This window comes from Mixophyes fleayi, chromosome 11, assembly GCF_038048845.1.
Source record: "Mixophyes fleayi isolate aMixFle1 chromosome 11, aMixFle1.hap1, whole genome shotgun sequence".
NCBI classification, from domain to species: Eukaryota; Metazoa; Chordata; class Amphibia; order Anura; family Limnodynastidae; genus Mixophyes; species Mixophyes fleayi.
This window is the reverse complement of record NC_134412.1, coordinates 65,908,296-65,925,481: the sequence shown is the minus strand read 5'-3', so window position 1 is coordinate 65,925,481 and position 17,186 is coordinate 65,908,296. Positions and strand designations below refer to the sequence as shown.

The following is a 17,186-nucleotide window of genomic DNA, read 5'->3' as shown; positions in this document are numbered from 1 at the left end:
TGCATATTTGTAAAATAAGACTACAGGAAAAGCAATTTTAATTTCTAGCAGACTTGCAGTAACCTCAACTGGATGCTGAATAATTGAATCCAGCAATAAAGCGCATTGTAAGAAGTGGTGTAATCATACGTATGATAATCACTCTGGTTTTATAGGACAAGGAAGCTATCCAAATATAAAAAAGGCAGTTACTGGACTGATGGATGATTTTAACACCATTTTTAATACTCCATTAACTACAGCTATAAAGCTTAAGGAATGAGAAAAGTTTCCTGGGGTTTAACAAGTGCTTCAACTCAACTGAATTGATCATTGCTGCGCAAAACAAATATCTAATGAGTAGAATTTTAAAGTAGACCCAAAAAGGAAAAATGCCATTTTTTTTTTAAGAACAGATTTAATGGTGTCAAGTATGTACATAATATTACATGTAGGATACTATCTATGCGTTATTTAATCTTGGCCAAAGCTGCTGCTCTCCTCTCTGTGTTCTGAAAGAGAGCTCTGATTAAACTCTTTACTTCATTAGTGGAGAATTCTGTAGCAAGGGGACCTTTACCGTCTGCCCACCTGTAGAAGGAGAGAGAAGCAGAACACACCGTGAGCCCCATATGTCCTGAGAGATACAAGCTTTATCATTACATGACACATGTACATCTTATATATATTAGATATCGAACAACCGGAACACCGGAACATATTCTAAAGAAAGTGTAAAAAGAATTTGAACTTACAATCTGTACAGCAAATCACCTCCAGCCTTCAAGCTTTGGCTACTTCTACTTGTATTTAAAATCTTGAAGGTAATAATAGACTACTTTTAGCATAATTTACAACTCCTGGAGAAATCAAATGTGCAGGGGGAAAAAATAGCAAATAAGGATCCATGTTAAGAGGTCTGGTGTAAAGGATCTAAAGTCCGCCAATACCAGCAAATAAATGTAGTGCCTGAATACAAAGCTTGTAACAGTTCTTTCAGTTAAATAATAGGTAAAAGTTTTTTCTACTTTTATATTAAGTGTATCAACCATTCTCCTCAATTCTGCATTAGGCTGCTCTCCAGTTTCACCAATAGATGGCAACAATGTATATGTACACAAAGGAATACAGCAGTGTACACTTGTACATATAAAACAGATTACACAGATGCAAGTCACATCAGGCGTTTCTAAAAACAGAAATAATTATATATTTGAGAAATAAAAGCAAATTTATATCTACAAATACACTCAAGAGTGCTGATAAGTCTCAAAAAGTAAACCGTATACCCCACATTTGAGCATCATTTATCCAATCTGCAAAACAAGAGTGTCTCTCTATCAGTTCTAAGTGCATGTGCACAAACACAGTCAAGTTATGGAGCACTGCCAGAGGTAAGAGAGATGGTGATGCAATACACTTAGAGTGGAGGCCAAGAGAAGATACAATTACTTCAGAATAATCATATTTTTAAGTTTGTTGTGGCAACTTCAAAGAAGATACAAGGAATAACTTTACCAATATCAGCCATTGCATCCGCACGTGCGAGTTAAAGAAAATCCAGTACATAGCCGCAGACTCCCTGGCCAGGAAAAAAGTTTATAGCATGCTTTGCTTGTTACCGGATAGGTTCAATGATTCGAATAGCACTAGCCAACAGACCTTCATGTACAGCAGAACTGGATACCCCATCACAACTATCATTTAATTAAGAGGAGACCTCAAAGGACACAGATAAGGCATTTTCCCAGTCATAAGCCCCAAGACGACCAGTATCACTAATCCAGGCCCATTGCACCAGCCTACTGCACTCCATCACATGTGCTGTAAAAGGTTAGAATATAATGTCTTAATGTGATCCTTATGGATGCAACTTAATACTGGACATTTCACAGATAAAATAGAAAACGATGCTGAAGCTGGAGAGATCTGTGTAGTACTGTATAACGCAAAATCCAACTGCACAAGCTCAATGGTGGAGGAGAAAAGGGGAATGGATGAATGCTGCATTAACCTTAGCAGGTGGGAAGCAACTATTACCTTGAGCATTGCAAATAGTTCCAATACTATTTAATAACTTTTTCACTTTGCTTCTGGAATCATGGAGAGTTGGTACTCCATCAGCTTGCAAATTAATTAACGTTGGGTCTCATAATTCAGTCCTCTCTAACGTATCTCTAGATGTCAGCCTCCTAGTGTAACTTTTATAACCATCCCAGGCCACCAATGTATTTGCTATATTATAATATATATTAAAACATTCCGACCACTCACACACAAATCTGTTTAAGGAAAGAAGTTAAATTTCCTGAATATTTGGGGTGGCTAAAGACCCCAATTTTGTGGGGAATGGACAATGACCAATCCAGAACAATTGTTTCATCAATTATAGCTAGAAGGTGTCTGGTAGCAAAGAATCTATGTGGGAAATGGGGATTAAAGAGGCCAAGTGTCAGAGTAGGTGCAACTGAGAATGTACTTCCACAACATGAAGTCCCAATCCTGTAACAAGATCACAGAAGGAAGTAGGCATGTAACAAACAGTGCAGTATACCCCCTGGGCTACATACCAGACTATGAATTATTAAATCTCCCAACCATACAAAGAGAATGTTAGGGTTTTGGGCCATGAATGCTGTGCCAGTATGAGTAGGTCCTGATGAGAAGAGAGAGGGACATAGATAGAATATGAAGACCAGCAATGGGTATCCATCAAAGATGCAGTTTAGAAATAGATTGCCCTCTAGGTCCAGCATAAGGGTCTTCTAACAAAAATTTAAAGTGCATTGATGCGCACACCTCTAGAAATTGTGAAAAAGGGGCTTAACCAAACCAAGACTCTTCATATGTACCTTCTCACCATAAATGTGTCTCTCCCCCACATTGCAGCCAAGAAAGGTTACCTGGTAAAGAAATGTATCCAACAACCAGGCAGCTGATGTATAAGCCACTTACCGATCCACAATCTCCTGAAGATTTGCTTGCAGGATGATCATAAGTTCTTTGAATTTCATCCACTTTTGCACATAGATTGGCACTTCCTCCTGAAACTTCTTGTTCTTTCCTTCTTCAGGAAGCGGAGTAAAGACGAGGGGCCCTTCTTCAATCATGGTACGACACAGTGCGTACAGCCGTTCTCCATCTTCAGTGGAGATGTCCTGTCACAATGGAAAAGCAGTCAAAATGCAGTCTCTCTGTAGCCATTATATAATTAGAAAAAATATGAAGGTAAAATAACCTCCAATCTTCTGTTAGCAAATGAAAAAAACAAACAGGGAAATTCATCAGTTTTTAACTGGTATCCCCCAGTTGATAAAATTATTTGAGTATCATTGTTATCAGCTTTCTTGGGAGCACAAACTGTTTTATTTGGCCAGAAGAAAGTAGGTTATATGAGTTTACTTGCTGCATGTGTTATAAGTTTGACATTAAAACCAGTTGGATACCACCTTCCTCGATAGAGTAACTATTCGTAATAAGTCAAGTCTTATAAAAACGCCATATGAAATCTTCTATATTTTCCCTTTATAGATTTGTATAGCATTATTTCATGAGAGGAACAGAGGGGAGACTGAACACTAAATAATTCTTATAACCGCTTTTGTCTGGTATACATGTGCTTTGACTGGAGCAAACACACGTGAAAATATAACAAAAAAGAAAATCAAACAATGATTTGCAAATATCAGCCATTGTTCATGTTTACGGCAACACAAATCTGATAATCATTAAAGCAGCTTTAACAATCTACTCGGACAGATAATCACCAACCTCCAAAGCTGTGATTTTGCCGATAATTTCAGTGATTGCTGTGTTCAACAATGTCCCCATGGCTTTGCAATATATAGCCACGGGAAGTACGTCCTGCCACACCTTCCCCAATCGACTCAGCTGATGAATAACCTTAATAAAGAGAGGGATGATGAGTAAACTATTCACCAGAAACATACACAGAAAACAATGACATTAATACATGGCTTGGCTTTCTTTTATAATACTGTAGCAGAGGAAGAGTAGAATGCCCTATAAAACTACATGTAGTTTAATATTGCTGTTGCCGATGCTTCAAAATGTTTTTCCCCACTCTATTTTGTCACAATGTAAATGACTAGTTTATTAACATATAATCATAGTGTAAGGCACAGATGCCAACTCTCACCTGCCTTATTGCTTTGTGGGCTGACGTGTAATTCTCTTCATCTTCCATATTGCTGAATGACCTTGCATTTGATAACCTGTCAAGGAGGTCTCCTTTTTGGGAGCGCATTTGTGCTAGAAAGGTCTCAGTGCCTTTTGGAAAAATGGACAGTTAAAAACATTAAAATGGGGAAAGACAAGTGCACAACTTGAGGGACTTGCTGGAAAAGGGAAGCTACAGTAACTATATGCATTTACATAGAAAGTACATAGAAGAAGCAGGCACATATTAATCAGATTAGCTTGTGCTCTGACAGTATTTATTTGACCTATTTGCCCCAAACAAAGCTACAATAAAAGGTAACGGGTATTTACGTTCAATGGTTTATGCAGCTTATTTTTCTCAGCAAGAAGATAATTGCCAACCAGTTACCACAAAGCTCTTTAACCTTCCCTACCTAATCGTCTAAATCCGGGAACCATGTCAACAAACGTAGCTGCTCCATCGCTGAGCGGAGAAGGAAGATGGTACCGAAACTGGTGTCCAAGTGTTAACAGATGATGTGCAATATACATGCAGTTGTTGTGGTGGATGGCAGAAAGCTGGGGAAGTTTCTGTAGGTTCTCTCTATAAAATAAAAAAGAAAAAAAAATCTCAACATCCTCAGCGGAAGAATAAGGAAATTACAGAGTAAGTGGTAACACAAATATTACAATACAATAAAAATATGGAAGTATCACTGTAACTGTTAGGAACCCCTCCAGCCAGCACAACACAACCCGGAATCTACTCTGCCAGTCAGGTGTTCACTGGAGCCCCTGATGGTGGGGACAGACTGGGCCGCAGACTGACAGAGGGTCGTGAAGTGCGTACCAGCTGGGGAGAACCCAGGCAAGAGGAGTCAGGTCCACGCAGAGGTCAAGGGCCGGCAGCAGGCAACAGTATCGATGAACAAGCTGGGGTCAGGGGTCACAGGCAAATAGCAGAACGGGTAAACAGGCCAAAGATCAGGGTCACAGGAAACACAAGCAAGGTCCAAATCAAAGCCAAGGGTCATACACGGGGAGTCAAATAGAGATATCAGGATACAGGACAGGAACTAGCAGGTTAGCAGACTGGAACACAGGAGCTATAACCGGCAATGAGGCAGCAGACCTCATTGCCTTAAATACCAGTGGCCACCAATCAGAGCCTAGCTCTGAATTAGACACAGCCCCCAGCATAATTAATAGGCTGCATTAATTAGCCCACAGGCTAGAACATATGGTGAGCGCTGCGCCCGGCTTCCTCTCATTGCCGGGACGCAGCGCTGAAGCGTCTTCTCGTTGCCCCGGCAACGGCCGGGTCAGGGCCGGAAGTGATGTCCCGGTCGCCATAGCGACGGCCGGGACGCAGGTGAGTGAGTCGCGGCGGCTGGGCACCGCCGCGGCTCGTAACAGTAACATAGCAGATTAGAAAACAGACTGTGCAGAAGTAAGTCCGACTGACTCCGAGCTCATGGCACTGCACAATACTCCATTACACCTTATATTTTACAAAAGCTGATGTGAAAAATCGGGGTAAGGTTGCACAATGCACCTACTTTCAAACTCAATATATTCATATTTTAGTTGCTTTTCAAAAGACACATTATTTTAAATCATGTTAACCTTTCTAAGTGATGCATCGGCATTACATCCCTCTCAAACAATACAAATGCAACTACGTTTCGATAACACCTGAAGAGCCTAGTAGTTAGAATATGAATGCTTCTGGGCACAGAACATATTATTTGCAAACACTAAAAGAAAAAAAAAAAAAAAGGGATTAAGCCAGCTGTATGCAGAATGAGGGTTGTGTTTATTCTGCCATTTGCAAAGAACATGAGAATCACAGATACAAAATATATCAAAAAGTATTTGATCAGTCTTCTTCCTGCTACAAATATTTATTTGGACAAATTACAGGTTCAGAACAAGTTACATCTTCGAGAACAGACTACATCAAAGAGAGTAGTGCACTAAATACATTAACCTTAGGATTCCATCATGAAACTATTGCATTTTTAAAGACCTGTATTCTACAATCAAATAACTTTGAATTACCCAAAGGGACTGGTTTAGAATTATACCTTCTTTGTGAAGACAAATATTTAGGACAGTCGAGAGATTTAAAACCATTTTACAAAAAGCTTTTTGTTGATAGACCAATACAGATCTTAGTACCCAGTAAAAGGCTCAATTTTAATTTTTACTATGTCACAAAGCAAAAACTATTATTAGAGGGTGTTTTGAGAAACAAAATGTTTAGAATAATGCATCCACAGCAAATATTTTTTAAGGGTGGTTTAGAATCATAGTAACCAGGTAAAGAAATGTTAAAAATCAGTCGAAAATGAATGGTCACAGCTAGAAACACAAAACAGCACATGCACACAAATAATTCGATTTAGTTCCGCTTAATAGAAATATAATTTCTACCCAGCAAATATGAAATCCTTGGTAACACAGTATCGCATAACTACAAGGTCTCTAATGTGAAGCTAAGCGCTCTTCAGAGTTATGACAGTCTGGATTCAAATTACAATTGAAGCCTTTTCCTCCAACCCCAGTTTCCCTCATTCACATGCCACCTAAGTAGCTCTCCAGTAACTGCTCATTAAAACTCTCAACGAGTCTCTAAAAAATTAATGCCAATCTAAATGCCCTGTGTCATTTATGTGTAATGCATCATGAAAGTTGCAGTTTCTAGTCATGCTTTGCCAAAAGCAGAAACACTTACTGCTCCCACTGTTTCATTTGCCGCCCAATAAGTCTTAAGACACACGGTGATAAAGCAGTTCAAGTTACAAGTTCCCTATGTGCTGTGCCGAGGGTTAGAGCATGAAGTGCTAAAGCAGACATGAAGATTGCAGCGAGGTCCTTCACCCAAAAAAAAAAAAAAAAAATTCTTAATTTTTGGGCCAGTGCTGTACCAAGAAAAGAAAACATGCGTGGGTAAGGCAGGGACATGTCCACTAGGACAGTAGTTGAGGGCAGGGTTACATTTGCCAGTGCAGTGTCATGTATGAGGAGGGGGAACATAAAAACACACAGCAGGCCACTGTCAAATGACCCTCTATACAAAATGTAACTTGTTATATTTAATACCAAATAAGCATTTGCTGGTGGCCACTGGCTACGGCAAAACTTGTGTATTATTAATGTTCAGCTCATTTATTTCCCTTGTGAACAGCTCACTAGCACCTATAATCCCATCACCGTGTACCATTTGCTGTTTATGCAAATTAAATATTAGACTGTTAATGAAAAAAATTCAGTCCTTTGAGGTATTTTATTGTACATAACCAAGAATTACCAGTTACCCCATCTCTGCTAACTAGTACTCTTTAGTGAGGAGTATTAATCTTCAATGGGCTGCATGCCACTTCATCTATGCAACATCAGTCGTATTCTTCCTTGTCAGTTCAAGTCTACTGACATTTGACATGTGATGTGGCAGTGGAGGCTGGACATAAATACAAGACAACATATGGCCGACTGCAAATGAAGACTCCATCACCACCAAAAAAAATAAAAAATAATAAAGTCTAGAAACGTGGACGCATCCTTTAACTGCTTTAAAGTAGTAAAGCAAGCGTACGATTTCATTATTTGAGTAATTATTGGCAACAAATCTAAATGCTAAAAGAGGACTGTGATTGGATCCCTTATAAATAACTTATTTGTGGCTGGATCATGTAGAAATAATTTATTGTAGAAATGTTTTTCAATCAGAGGTGCAGGCACCAATGTATAATTTGAAATGCACTTATCATGTTACATTGGGATGTGTTTTGTATGCAAGTGTCATTGTTTGGGTTTGTAAGTTTGCTAGAGGAAGTCTGTTTGCTGATAGCAGGAAATGTTAAGTAAGTCTTTATGTGAAGTAACAAAAACCTGTTTAGCCTGGATACCCAGCAAGGGCCCGCTGCCTGGCTGTCTGGCATTACTGGATCTCAGATAATGCAAGCATCAAGTTTTAGCACATAACAGTGAAGTGTAAATATTGTTAGGTTTGCATTGCATGTAAATCTATGTTTGGGTAAACAAATTGCATCCCGATTCTAAAAATAGCATGTGATGCGGTGCTCAAATCGGTATAAAAAGCCCTACCTTGTATTGAAAATTGTTTTTTCTTGCTTCACCTGACCTGCTCCTGGCACCTTCAACCAGTGTGAGCAAACAAACATCACTTGCTTCAAAGACCTGCTTGGAAACTTCTCTTCCTGTGACCTATAGATTAGACCCAAAATCTAATCCGATCCCGGCTGTTCCGAGGTTTGGACCTAGCTTTTCATGTACCACCGCTGTGCCCGCTACCCAGGAGCTCTGGCAAGTGTGATAGGCCAGGGGGGGGATCCACCCACAGCAACCCTGATCAATCGAAAGCGGTCAGGAGTACGAGCCCAGGTACACCAGCAAGGGATACATTAGCAGCGTCAGTTACCCAGAAGAAACCCGGTACTGGATGCCGGTAATGAGTGCAACATTTGTAAGCCCCTCCTACTGCGGCAAGAGGGTGTATTTGGTATAACGAAAGGGAACAGTGGCAAAGTAAGCTCAGTCGGTTTCCAGCAACAACAGACAGGGTGGCATAGGTGGTCCATCATGTCACAAGGACCAATCAACTTTAAGGGGGGTATTCAATTGTTGCTTGTAACGCGCTAAAACAAAAAAAAAACGAGCGCTCGAAAAATATTACAGTTTATACGGTAATATGCGCGTAAATACCGTTAATACGGTAGTTTACTCGCTGAATTTCATCTCGCAGCTCAGGGAGCTGCGCGATGAAATTTAGCGAGTAATTACCGTATTAACGCTAATATTTTTAGAGCGCTCGTTTGAGAGCGTTAACGGCAACAATTGAATACCCCCCTAAGGGTTAAATACTTTTAAAATAGTGCACAAGGCACTACGTACTGTATGTTCTAAAAATAATCCCTCAATGCTTCCTCTGGACATATCACCAAGTGCAATGTGCAAATGCCAAAACTTGGTTGTGTACAAATGCTTACTCTGGCATAGTTTCCTCCTACCCTACATCTTGCCTGTTTGTGGGCACAAAGCGGCTGTGAAGGAAGTTGCCTGGAAGTGCAAGTCTGTGTAGCAGTCATTTGGCACTTGCATATAGTGCAGATGTATACATACTCGCATCTAGATGGAGGTAGCAAAGGTTATTTTTAAGAAATACCTTGTGCCCTTAAAATATGAGACCATAAACAGTAAATTACAATAACGATTAGGATGTTTGAACTATTTTTTTTTATTTTTTTTTACCGTACATAGCGCACAGGTTAAAAAAGAAAAAAAAAAAATCTACATTGCCTTTTAAAACCAAAAAAAAGTCACCTGTTAATAAAAAATAAAAGCTAAATTGCTTGGCACGGCACCAACAGAGAATGAGAACAGAAAAACGTATGTACTAGATTTGTGCAGGTTACACACACACACTTCAAGCCATGGGTTACAAGAGTATGCTGATAAAACTCACTTGTGATACGTTGGGACAACATCATAGAACAGATGAAAAATGTTTCTGACAGTGTAGAATAGCTGGATGGCGCTGAAAAGAAGATAAGGTGGTGGGAAAAAAAAAAGTTACAAACAAAAACATACAATAAGATTTTAAATGCAAAATAGTCTGAAAATAGTTTTTCAGAGACAGCATACTATTAAGGTGCACATACAGAAGCAATTCTGCTGGCCAGATAGGTCATTTAAGAAATAAATGGCCTTAAATGGGTGTCCAAAAAGATCAGCGATCATAATAAACATCTAATCTATATCTTTCATTCAGAAAACCAAGAAATCAAGAGAGACCAGTTTTAAGGCTCCTACAGTTATTTCTGTTTCAGTTGACTGTCAACCTACATGAAAATGATGTTCATCACCTGTTTGGTATGATCAGTTAATCATACACCTGACTATAATACTATGAAATCCCCGACTTTGTGCAATTGTACCTAGAAGAATTGATGCTGATTTGGGGGTATATTTACTAAACTGCAAGTTTGAAAAAGTGGAGGTGTTGCCTATAGCAACCAATCAGATTCTAGCCGTCTTATTTAATACATTCTACATAATCACATAATCAGCCGACTCCCGTTTTTCCACTAATGGACACCATATGGGAAGCAGCTCTTATGGACATTGATCCACATCCAGCTCTGCGCGTTTCGCCTCCTGACGAAGTCTCAATAAATAAAACGTGTAGAGATGGATGTGGATCAATGTCCGTAAGAGCTGCTCCCCATATGGTGTCCGTTAGCAGAAAAACGGGAGTCGACTGATTATGTGATCTATGCAGGAATTGTCTTTTCATCTGGTACTTGCAAAGTCTGTTATTTCAATAAACTTTCTAATCTTGGATAATACACTATGGAAGCGCCCCTATCAGTTTAACATTTTAGGATTGAGCTTTTCCGTGGAGATCGGGCTGTGGAAAGGGAGGACGTGCAGATCGGACTCTGCTGTTTATTATTTCGTGAGAGAATGCAACTTATCATGAACATTATAAAGTAGTCTTACTTGCTGTAATTGCACCGTGGATAGGCATTACAGAAACTAATTGAATTGGCTGAGCCTTTTAGCTCATCAATCTTTGTTACTCGATCATATAACTAGTGCACAAAATTGAATTTAATAAAATAATGTTATTTGGCATGACTATACTCAGCGTTGGTGGAAATATTAGTGTATGAACTAATCTGGTTAAAGCAACTATTGGAAGAACCATTGACAAGTGTATTTGTCATTCTTCTCTCATTCACGCTTCTAAGGCGTAAATATCTACCGTATATACTCGAGTATAAGTCGACCCGAATATAAGCCGAGGCACCTAATTTTACCACAAAAAACTGGGAAAAAGTATTGACTCGAGTATAAGCCTAGGGTGGGAAATGCAGCAGCTACTGGTAAATTTCGAAAATAAAAATATTGGGGGGTGGCATCAATGCATTAGATTAATACACAAATTTTTTATTAAATCTCTGTTTGTAAACTAATAAGAGACTATCAGTAAATGTTAATCTGGTGTGGAGGAGAAAGAGGGGTCATTCTTGATGAATTGTCTTGTGACCTTTGAATCTTGGCATGGCCAGATATATGTTTTTCATGGATGTTTCTTACATGTGATGAGTGTTAGTATAAATGTCTTTAAATTAAGTAGAAACATGGCTCAACTGGAGAACAGGTACACAAAATCTCTTTGAGAGAGAGATTGATTTTACTTACCGTACTTACTGGGATTAAACAGTTGGCATACCAAGCTGGAAATTCCGGTTACCCTGGTGTATTGAAGTCCGTTAAAACGACACTACACAAGGAGCGATCATCAGCAGGGTGTCCCCAAAAAGAAGAAGCAGAGTTTGGCTCCTAACTCACCCCCAAGACATAAGAGCCGCCAATACAACAGTCGAGGAAAGAGAGAGAGGTCTTTAGACTATCACTTCCGCAGTGGAACGCATGTGCGTTCCACAGACAGGAAGTTCGGCATTTGGAACGCAAGTTTGCGTTCCAAATGCCGAACTTCCTGTCTGTGGAACGCACATGCTTTCCACTGTGGTAGTTAAGACCTGAGGGACCGGAGAGGTAAGTTCACTCGTGTATAAGCCGAGTGGGGCTTTTTCAGCATAAAAAATATGCTGAAAAACTCGGCTTATACACGAGTATATACGGTATATTCTAATAGTCTACCACAGGAAACTATCTGTTCTGAGAAACAATATATAATTTACTTGTATACATTAAGGTATTAAAATAAATAAATATTTCAGGTGAATCCAGCAGATCACCAAAATGTAAAATTTGGTCACAAAGTAGCGAAAAGTCTCCCATTATAAAGGTGTTAATACATATAGACTTTGGCTAGTTGTAAACTTCATGATGCTCATTCCTTACCATGGCTTATTGCTAGAAGTAGCCTCTGAAAGGGTCTGGTAGGCTAGTTTCATTAGCTTCTCCACCGACTCACTGATTCTGCAGGTGGGCAAGGAGAATGTGTGCTGGCTCAGCTTGACCTCGCTCTCTAGAGCCAGTACGTCACGGGAGGGGCTCTTCTCCACTTTCACCTTTTCTTGTCCAGAGCTCTGAAGTTTAGGTACAGTCACCTTTGAGTCAGGGGTGATCTAAAAAATAAAGAAAAAGTGGATAGTAGTTAATTAAAATAAGCCATAAGTTTAAAACTTTTTTTTGTAGGGTTAAATCAATTTCTCAGATTCCATTTCTTGGACACTGCTACCTTGAATATAGAGGGCTCATGCTGGAGCAGGCACTTAGTTTGAATCAGTTCAAAGTTCTGACGTTCCTCCCCTTCTATAGCCCCTCTCCAACTTACAAGTTATAAAGTGCCATAGAATAGGAGAGAAATGATCAACCAAAAATATTAGCCATTCCTTAATAAAAAAAAGACACTCAAACCTTAATGGAACAAATCACAGGCAGTGTCTCCCAAAAAGAATCATAGAAATGGATTTAACGCAAGTACAAATCCCTCATTTTTCCTATTTGGGGGACACTGCAACCTTGGGGAGTTTACAAAGCAGCCCTTAGCAGAGTATATGAGCAGCCATAGCCGTGTACAAAAATTTCAATCCAGAGCTTGCGTCTTTGTAGGCAAACACCATTGAAACTGTAAATTTTTGTGAAAGTATGGACAAAGGACCAGGTGGCTGCCCGATGCAGCCGTTAAAGTTAGCCAAGCCTTGGTGCAGAAAACGGCTCCAACGTAGTTTCTTAGAGGAAGCCTGCAGGACAGCCCTGACTCCATCTTTAGACTGTCGATGCACCAATATCTTCTCTACCAATCCGGCACAACCAGATTTATTGGAGAACCCTCCCTTTTGGCTTTTTTTCAGGCCCCACTGCAGCATGGCTATCAGCGGGAAGAAATACATAGACAATAGACAGTTATGGACACCAGGAACGCCTTCATATCTCTGGATGTCGAGCAAAAATGTTCAAACTTGCTATTTAGCCAAGAGGCCATCATATCAACCTCCGGCTGACCCCACATTTCCTCAATCGGCAGGAAGACTTCCAAGTCGAGAGACCATTATGTAAGATTAATGACATGTCTGCTTAAGAATTTTGCCTCCAAATGTTCCACTACTGGGATGAATACAGCAGAAATTGTTGGGACAAACAGTTGTGTCCAGTGAATAAACTTGGTGGTCTCCTTCATTGTTAGCATGCTCATGGTGTCACGCTCATGATCATGTATGTCACAGCCATGGCATTGTCTAACTGAATGAGTTTGAGCATGTTCACGTGAAGCTTTGCTCCCTCCCAGGACCAAAGTACCTGCAGCCAGAAGTGTGGAGTCGACGCTCCGTATACCTGTAGACTGTAGTGCTGGAACAGCCCTTGTCGATAGTCTCTTTTCAGGCACCAAGAGACAGACTGACATGTGTGCTTGGCCTTATAATTCATCAAGTTGTCACCTCAAAGATTGAACCTGGAACATTTGACTAGAATCTTTTTGAAAAAGTCCTTGATTGAGAGTGTGCAAATTGCACTGCTTCAAAAGTTGACCTTATTTTCCTCATACGCTTCACGCATAGAATTGATAAATGGAGTCAAAGCGATTTTATCCTCCAGCTTAAGAAAAAAAAAAAAAAAACCTATCTGAAGCCTGGGGGTAAATGTATCAAAGTGCGATTTTGCAACTCCAGCGATTTTCTCTGGAGAGTTGAAACTCGCCGATGTATGAAGCTGAGATTTCATGCAAAATCGCCAGAGTTCTGCTTCTGTCAAAATCGCTACTTGCAAAATCGCCAGAGATCAAACTCCCGACTGTTTGCCAATGCAGCTATACAGCTCTCAAATGTATGAAGCTGCGAGTTAGCAAACTCAGGAGAGTTTGCTTCAAAACACGCCAGATAGCAGCGTGTTGTACAAACACATCACTGTTACACTGCCCTGGCAGTGTTAAAATGGTAAAGGATAAAAGTTGAAAAAAAAAGCGTGAGTTCCCCCCACTATTCATGCTTAACCCTAGTGCGTGGGAAAATCACATAATCCTGTAGTTATAGCTTACGCAATGAACGTAAGTTCATTGCAGTTAGGATCTCCTACCTAGTAGGAGGTGTTTGCATCGGGTAAAGACTTTTTTTATTTTTCTACAATCAAGAACAAAGATTCGGGATCTTACAAATATGGGGCCCTCCTGGCCGAAGCAATGAAGATATTGGACAAGCCATCATTTTTGGAAGTATAATTTGCTGGGACTGGGGCAAGCACAGACTATTGGAAGAAGAAAGAAGACATCTTTGGTGAGTATTTGGGGTGTTTTTATTTTTTAATAAATAGATGTGGTTTTAATGAGGGTGGTAAGTGTATTTTTTGTGGGGTTTTTATTTTTAATAAATATGTGTGGTATTTACAAGGGTGTTATTTATTTAACTTTTTTTTTGTGGTACTACAGGTCCCAGCAAGCCAGGGATGCCAGGGCATGTTGGCACTTGTGGTTCTCCAAGTGCTAACATGCCCTGGCTGCCGTGGGTATGCTGGTGCTTGTAGTTATACAAGCACCAGCATGGCCACACTGTTTTTGGCAACCTGGCTGGGACTTGTAGTTCCACAAAACAAAATGGCGTCTGTTTATTTTTTTTTCATACTTTTTCGCCGTATTACCTTACTACCCACAGCCCAGGGGTAGCAGGAAGAGCCCTAGTGCTATCAGCACTGGGCTGGTTCTTTCTAGGGGGGGGGGGGGGCGCTCGTTTTTTTTCGGCGGACCCCACTACTCCATAGGGAACCCAGCGCTGAACAGTCTAGGATTGGTTAGTCATTATGGCAGGGGGACCCCTGCCGCGTGTCCCCCTGCTATAGTGCCGCCAACCCTGGCTGGTTTGCCTAGTGCTGGTTAAGTGAAAATCGGGGGTCCCTACGCAAAATTTTTCCCCGATTTTCACGGGACCAGCACTAGTCAGGCAGCACTAGTGTTAAGCATAAATATAGTGGGGGGACCTCACGCTTTTTTTTTTTTTCAACTTTTATCTGCTCTTTACCATTTTGACAGCTGCCGGAGCTCTTGAGCTTTTGAACACGAGTGTCAAAATCGCAGCTTGATACATTTCATGGTTTTTTTTCCAAAACTCGCGGGTAAACACCCGTGATTTGCCGCGATTTAAACACGCTGGCAAACTCGCACTTTGATACATTTACCCCCTGGTCTTGGAGGAGACCCAAAGATATAATGCATTGAGCGAGGACTAAGTTCGACTCTTGTCCCTGTTACAGATAATGGCTTAGAAGAGAATGCTTTTATCAGGTTTGATTGTTCAGATTGTTGAAGCTTGGTGACGTGTTACAGCACATGCATCTATTTTTGTAAATACAACCATTTACAGATTTTTCATTTTCTTGTATCTGTTGGTATGAAAGTTCAGTTATTGCTTTAATAGGCAGCAACACCCATTTTTCAGTATCCTCATTGTAAAGACGATAAAGTACTTTGTGGGTTTTTTTTGTCAGGTTTGAGCCAAACCTCTCAAGAATTCTGATAATTATAGAGAAAAGAAATCAAATCTTTTTTTTCTTAAAGAAATACCAGGAAGCACCAGTACCGCTAGGTGCTGTATATAAAGGGCCTGTCAAACGGCAAGTACTAGATCATCGATGCCCTGACTACTAGATGACCCCTCTTCAACACCTGCAGGGTCCTCAAAATCAGAATCCCCCGGGAGTTCGCCTTCCTCCTGTGAGTAAACTCTGATTCAGTCTCCTCATATGACAGAAACTAGTCTGAACTCAGCTTTCCCAATCTGAAGTAAAATCTAATAATCTTTCCAACGAGGACTTTCTGAACTCCTAGCCCAGGATGGATCCTGTACGACTGACATGGGCTATGGCAACCCCCAGGGTAAAAATCTACTAAGGGGATGGATCCATCCCTAGAACCCTTACAGGAGGAATAGGAGTGTGGTTGGCACTTAACTCCTTAGGATGCTCCACTATGGATTGGATCAGTGACATTGCACAGGCAGGCTCCACCATCTAGGGCTGCGTGTTCTCCAGGTGTGTGGGGACCACAGTCCTCAACTTCCCAAGGGGTACATCGGGCATCTGGTTCGTTATTCATTTAGCAAACAGCCTGGCATATGGAATAATTTCCTCCTCCATATTTATCTCTGGAACTGGTCCCCTTAGCAGACAATACAGGAGTGTGACAATAAGTCAGAAGGATAACTGTATAACACAGACAAATTGGAGATAGTAATCTATAGACACTGCCAGGAAAATATCCATTGTGTACAGCGCAATCTGATAGGAAGAGTGCATACAACACACACAGACAATACTGTAGAAAACACAAACAGAGAAGGAGAGTGCTTACAGAGTTTAGTTATAGAGAATTTTCTTGAATGTAAATAGCATACAAATCTCAGAGGAGAAGATGATACTCTCAGTAATCAAACAGAAGAGAAAGTATAGAGGAGAGAAGCCTCTGTACCACAGAAGGATAGGAGATGTGCAACAGTTCTGATGGCCTTTCCTCTGTGACTTAAAGCCTGTGAAAGGAAGAGAAGTCAATATCTGGGGATATTTACCCTCCTATTCCAGTTCCGATATGATGCTGCTCTCCATAGGACAGGTTCCTGCTGTCCATGTTTGTCCCTAGTGCAGAGTTGTAGCTGTAGTAGACTTCACCGTTATCCCAACCACCAGAGCGAATGCACTACATTTTTCATGATAACCGGGCCTTACAGCTGTAAGCCTAGTCTCTCATACAACTCAGAGACTGGAGGCTGAACCACATCTATACCAGAGCTCCAGGAGTAGGTCAGGTGACACAATGTGATATAACAGAAGACACCACCTAACACCGGGCCCCTGGTCACAGTTTCCTATGATAGTGACAGAGAAAGGGGGAGATGTAGAAAAGGAGGTGCTGGGAACGGCACCTGTGAGCCTGGCACCGTTTCATAGTACTGCTAGTGCTGTCAAGCACTACTGCAAATTAAATAAAATAATGAAAATAAAAGGAGTTTTCTGTTGCCAAAACAGCACAGTAGAAAAGAACCCATGGACACTTAAAATAAAACAGA

General features: G+C 40.6%; 1 protein-coding gene across 2 annotated transcripts in view; it reads right to left on the bottom strand.

Moving 5' to 3' along the window:
* Positions 1 to 377: 377 nt before the first annotated feature.
* Positions 378 to 17,186, bottom strand: part of ZW10 (zw10 kinetochore protein) — a 32,986-nt gene continuing 16,177 nt past the window's right edge. For both annotated transcript variants that reach the window (XM_075191250.1, XM_075191251.1), the window contains 7 exons: positions 12,037 to 12,263; positions 9,629 to 9,700; positions 4,575 to 4,744; positions 4,139 to 4,269; positions 3,751 to 3,882; positions 2,935 to 3,137; positions 378 to 570 (listed from right to left, as the gene is read on the bottom strand). In XM_075191250.1, the coding sequence (XP_075047351.1) occupies positions 450 to 570; positions 2,935 to 3,137; positions 3,751 to 3,882; positions 4,139 to 4,269; positions 4,575 to 4,744; positions 9,629 to 9,700; positions 12,037 to 12,263 (1,056 nt within the window). In that variant the 3' untranslated portion in view covers positions 378 to 449. The remainder of the gene's footprint in view (positions 571 to 2,934; positions 3,138 to 3,750; positions 3,883 to 4,138; positions 4,270 to 4,574; positions 4,745 to 9,628; positions 9,701 to 12,036; positions 12,264 to 17,186) is intronic.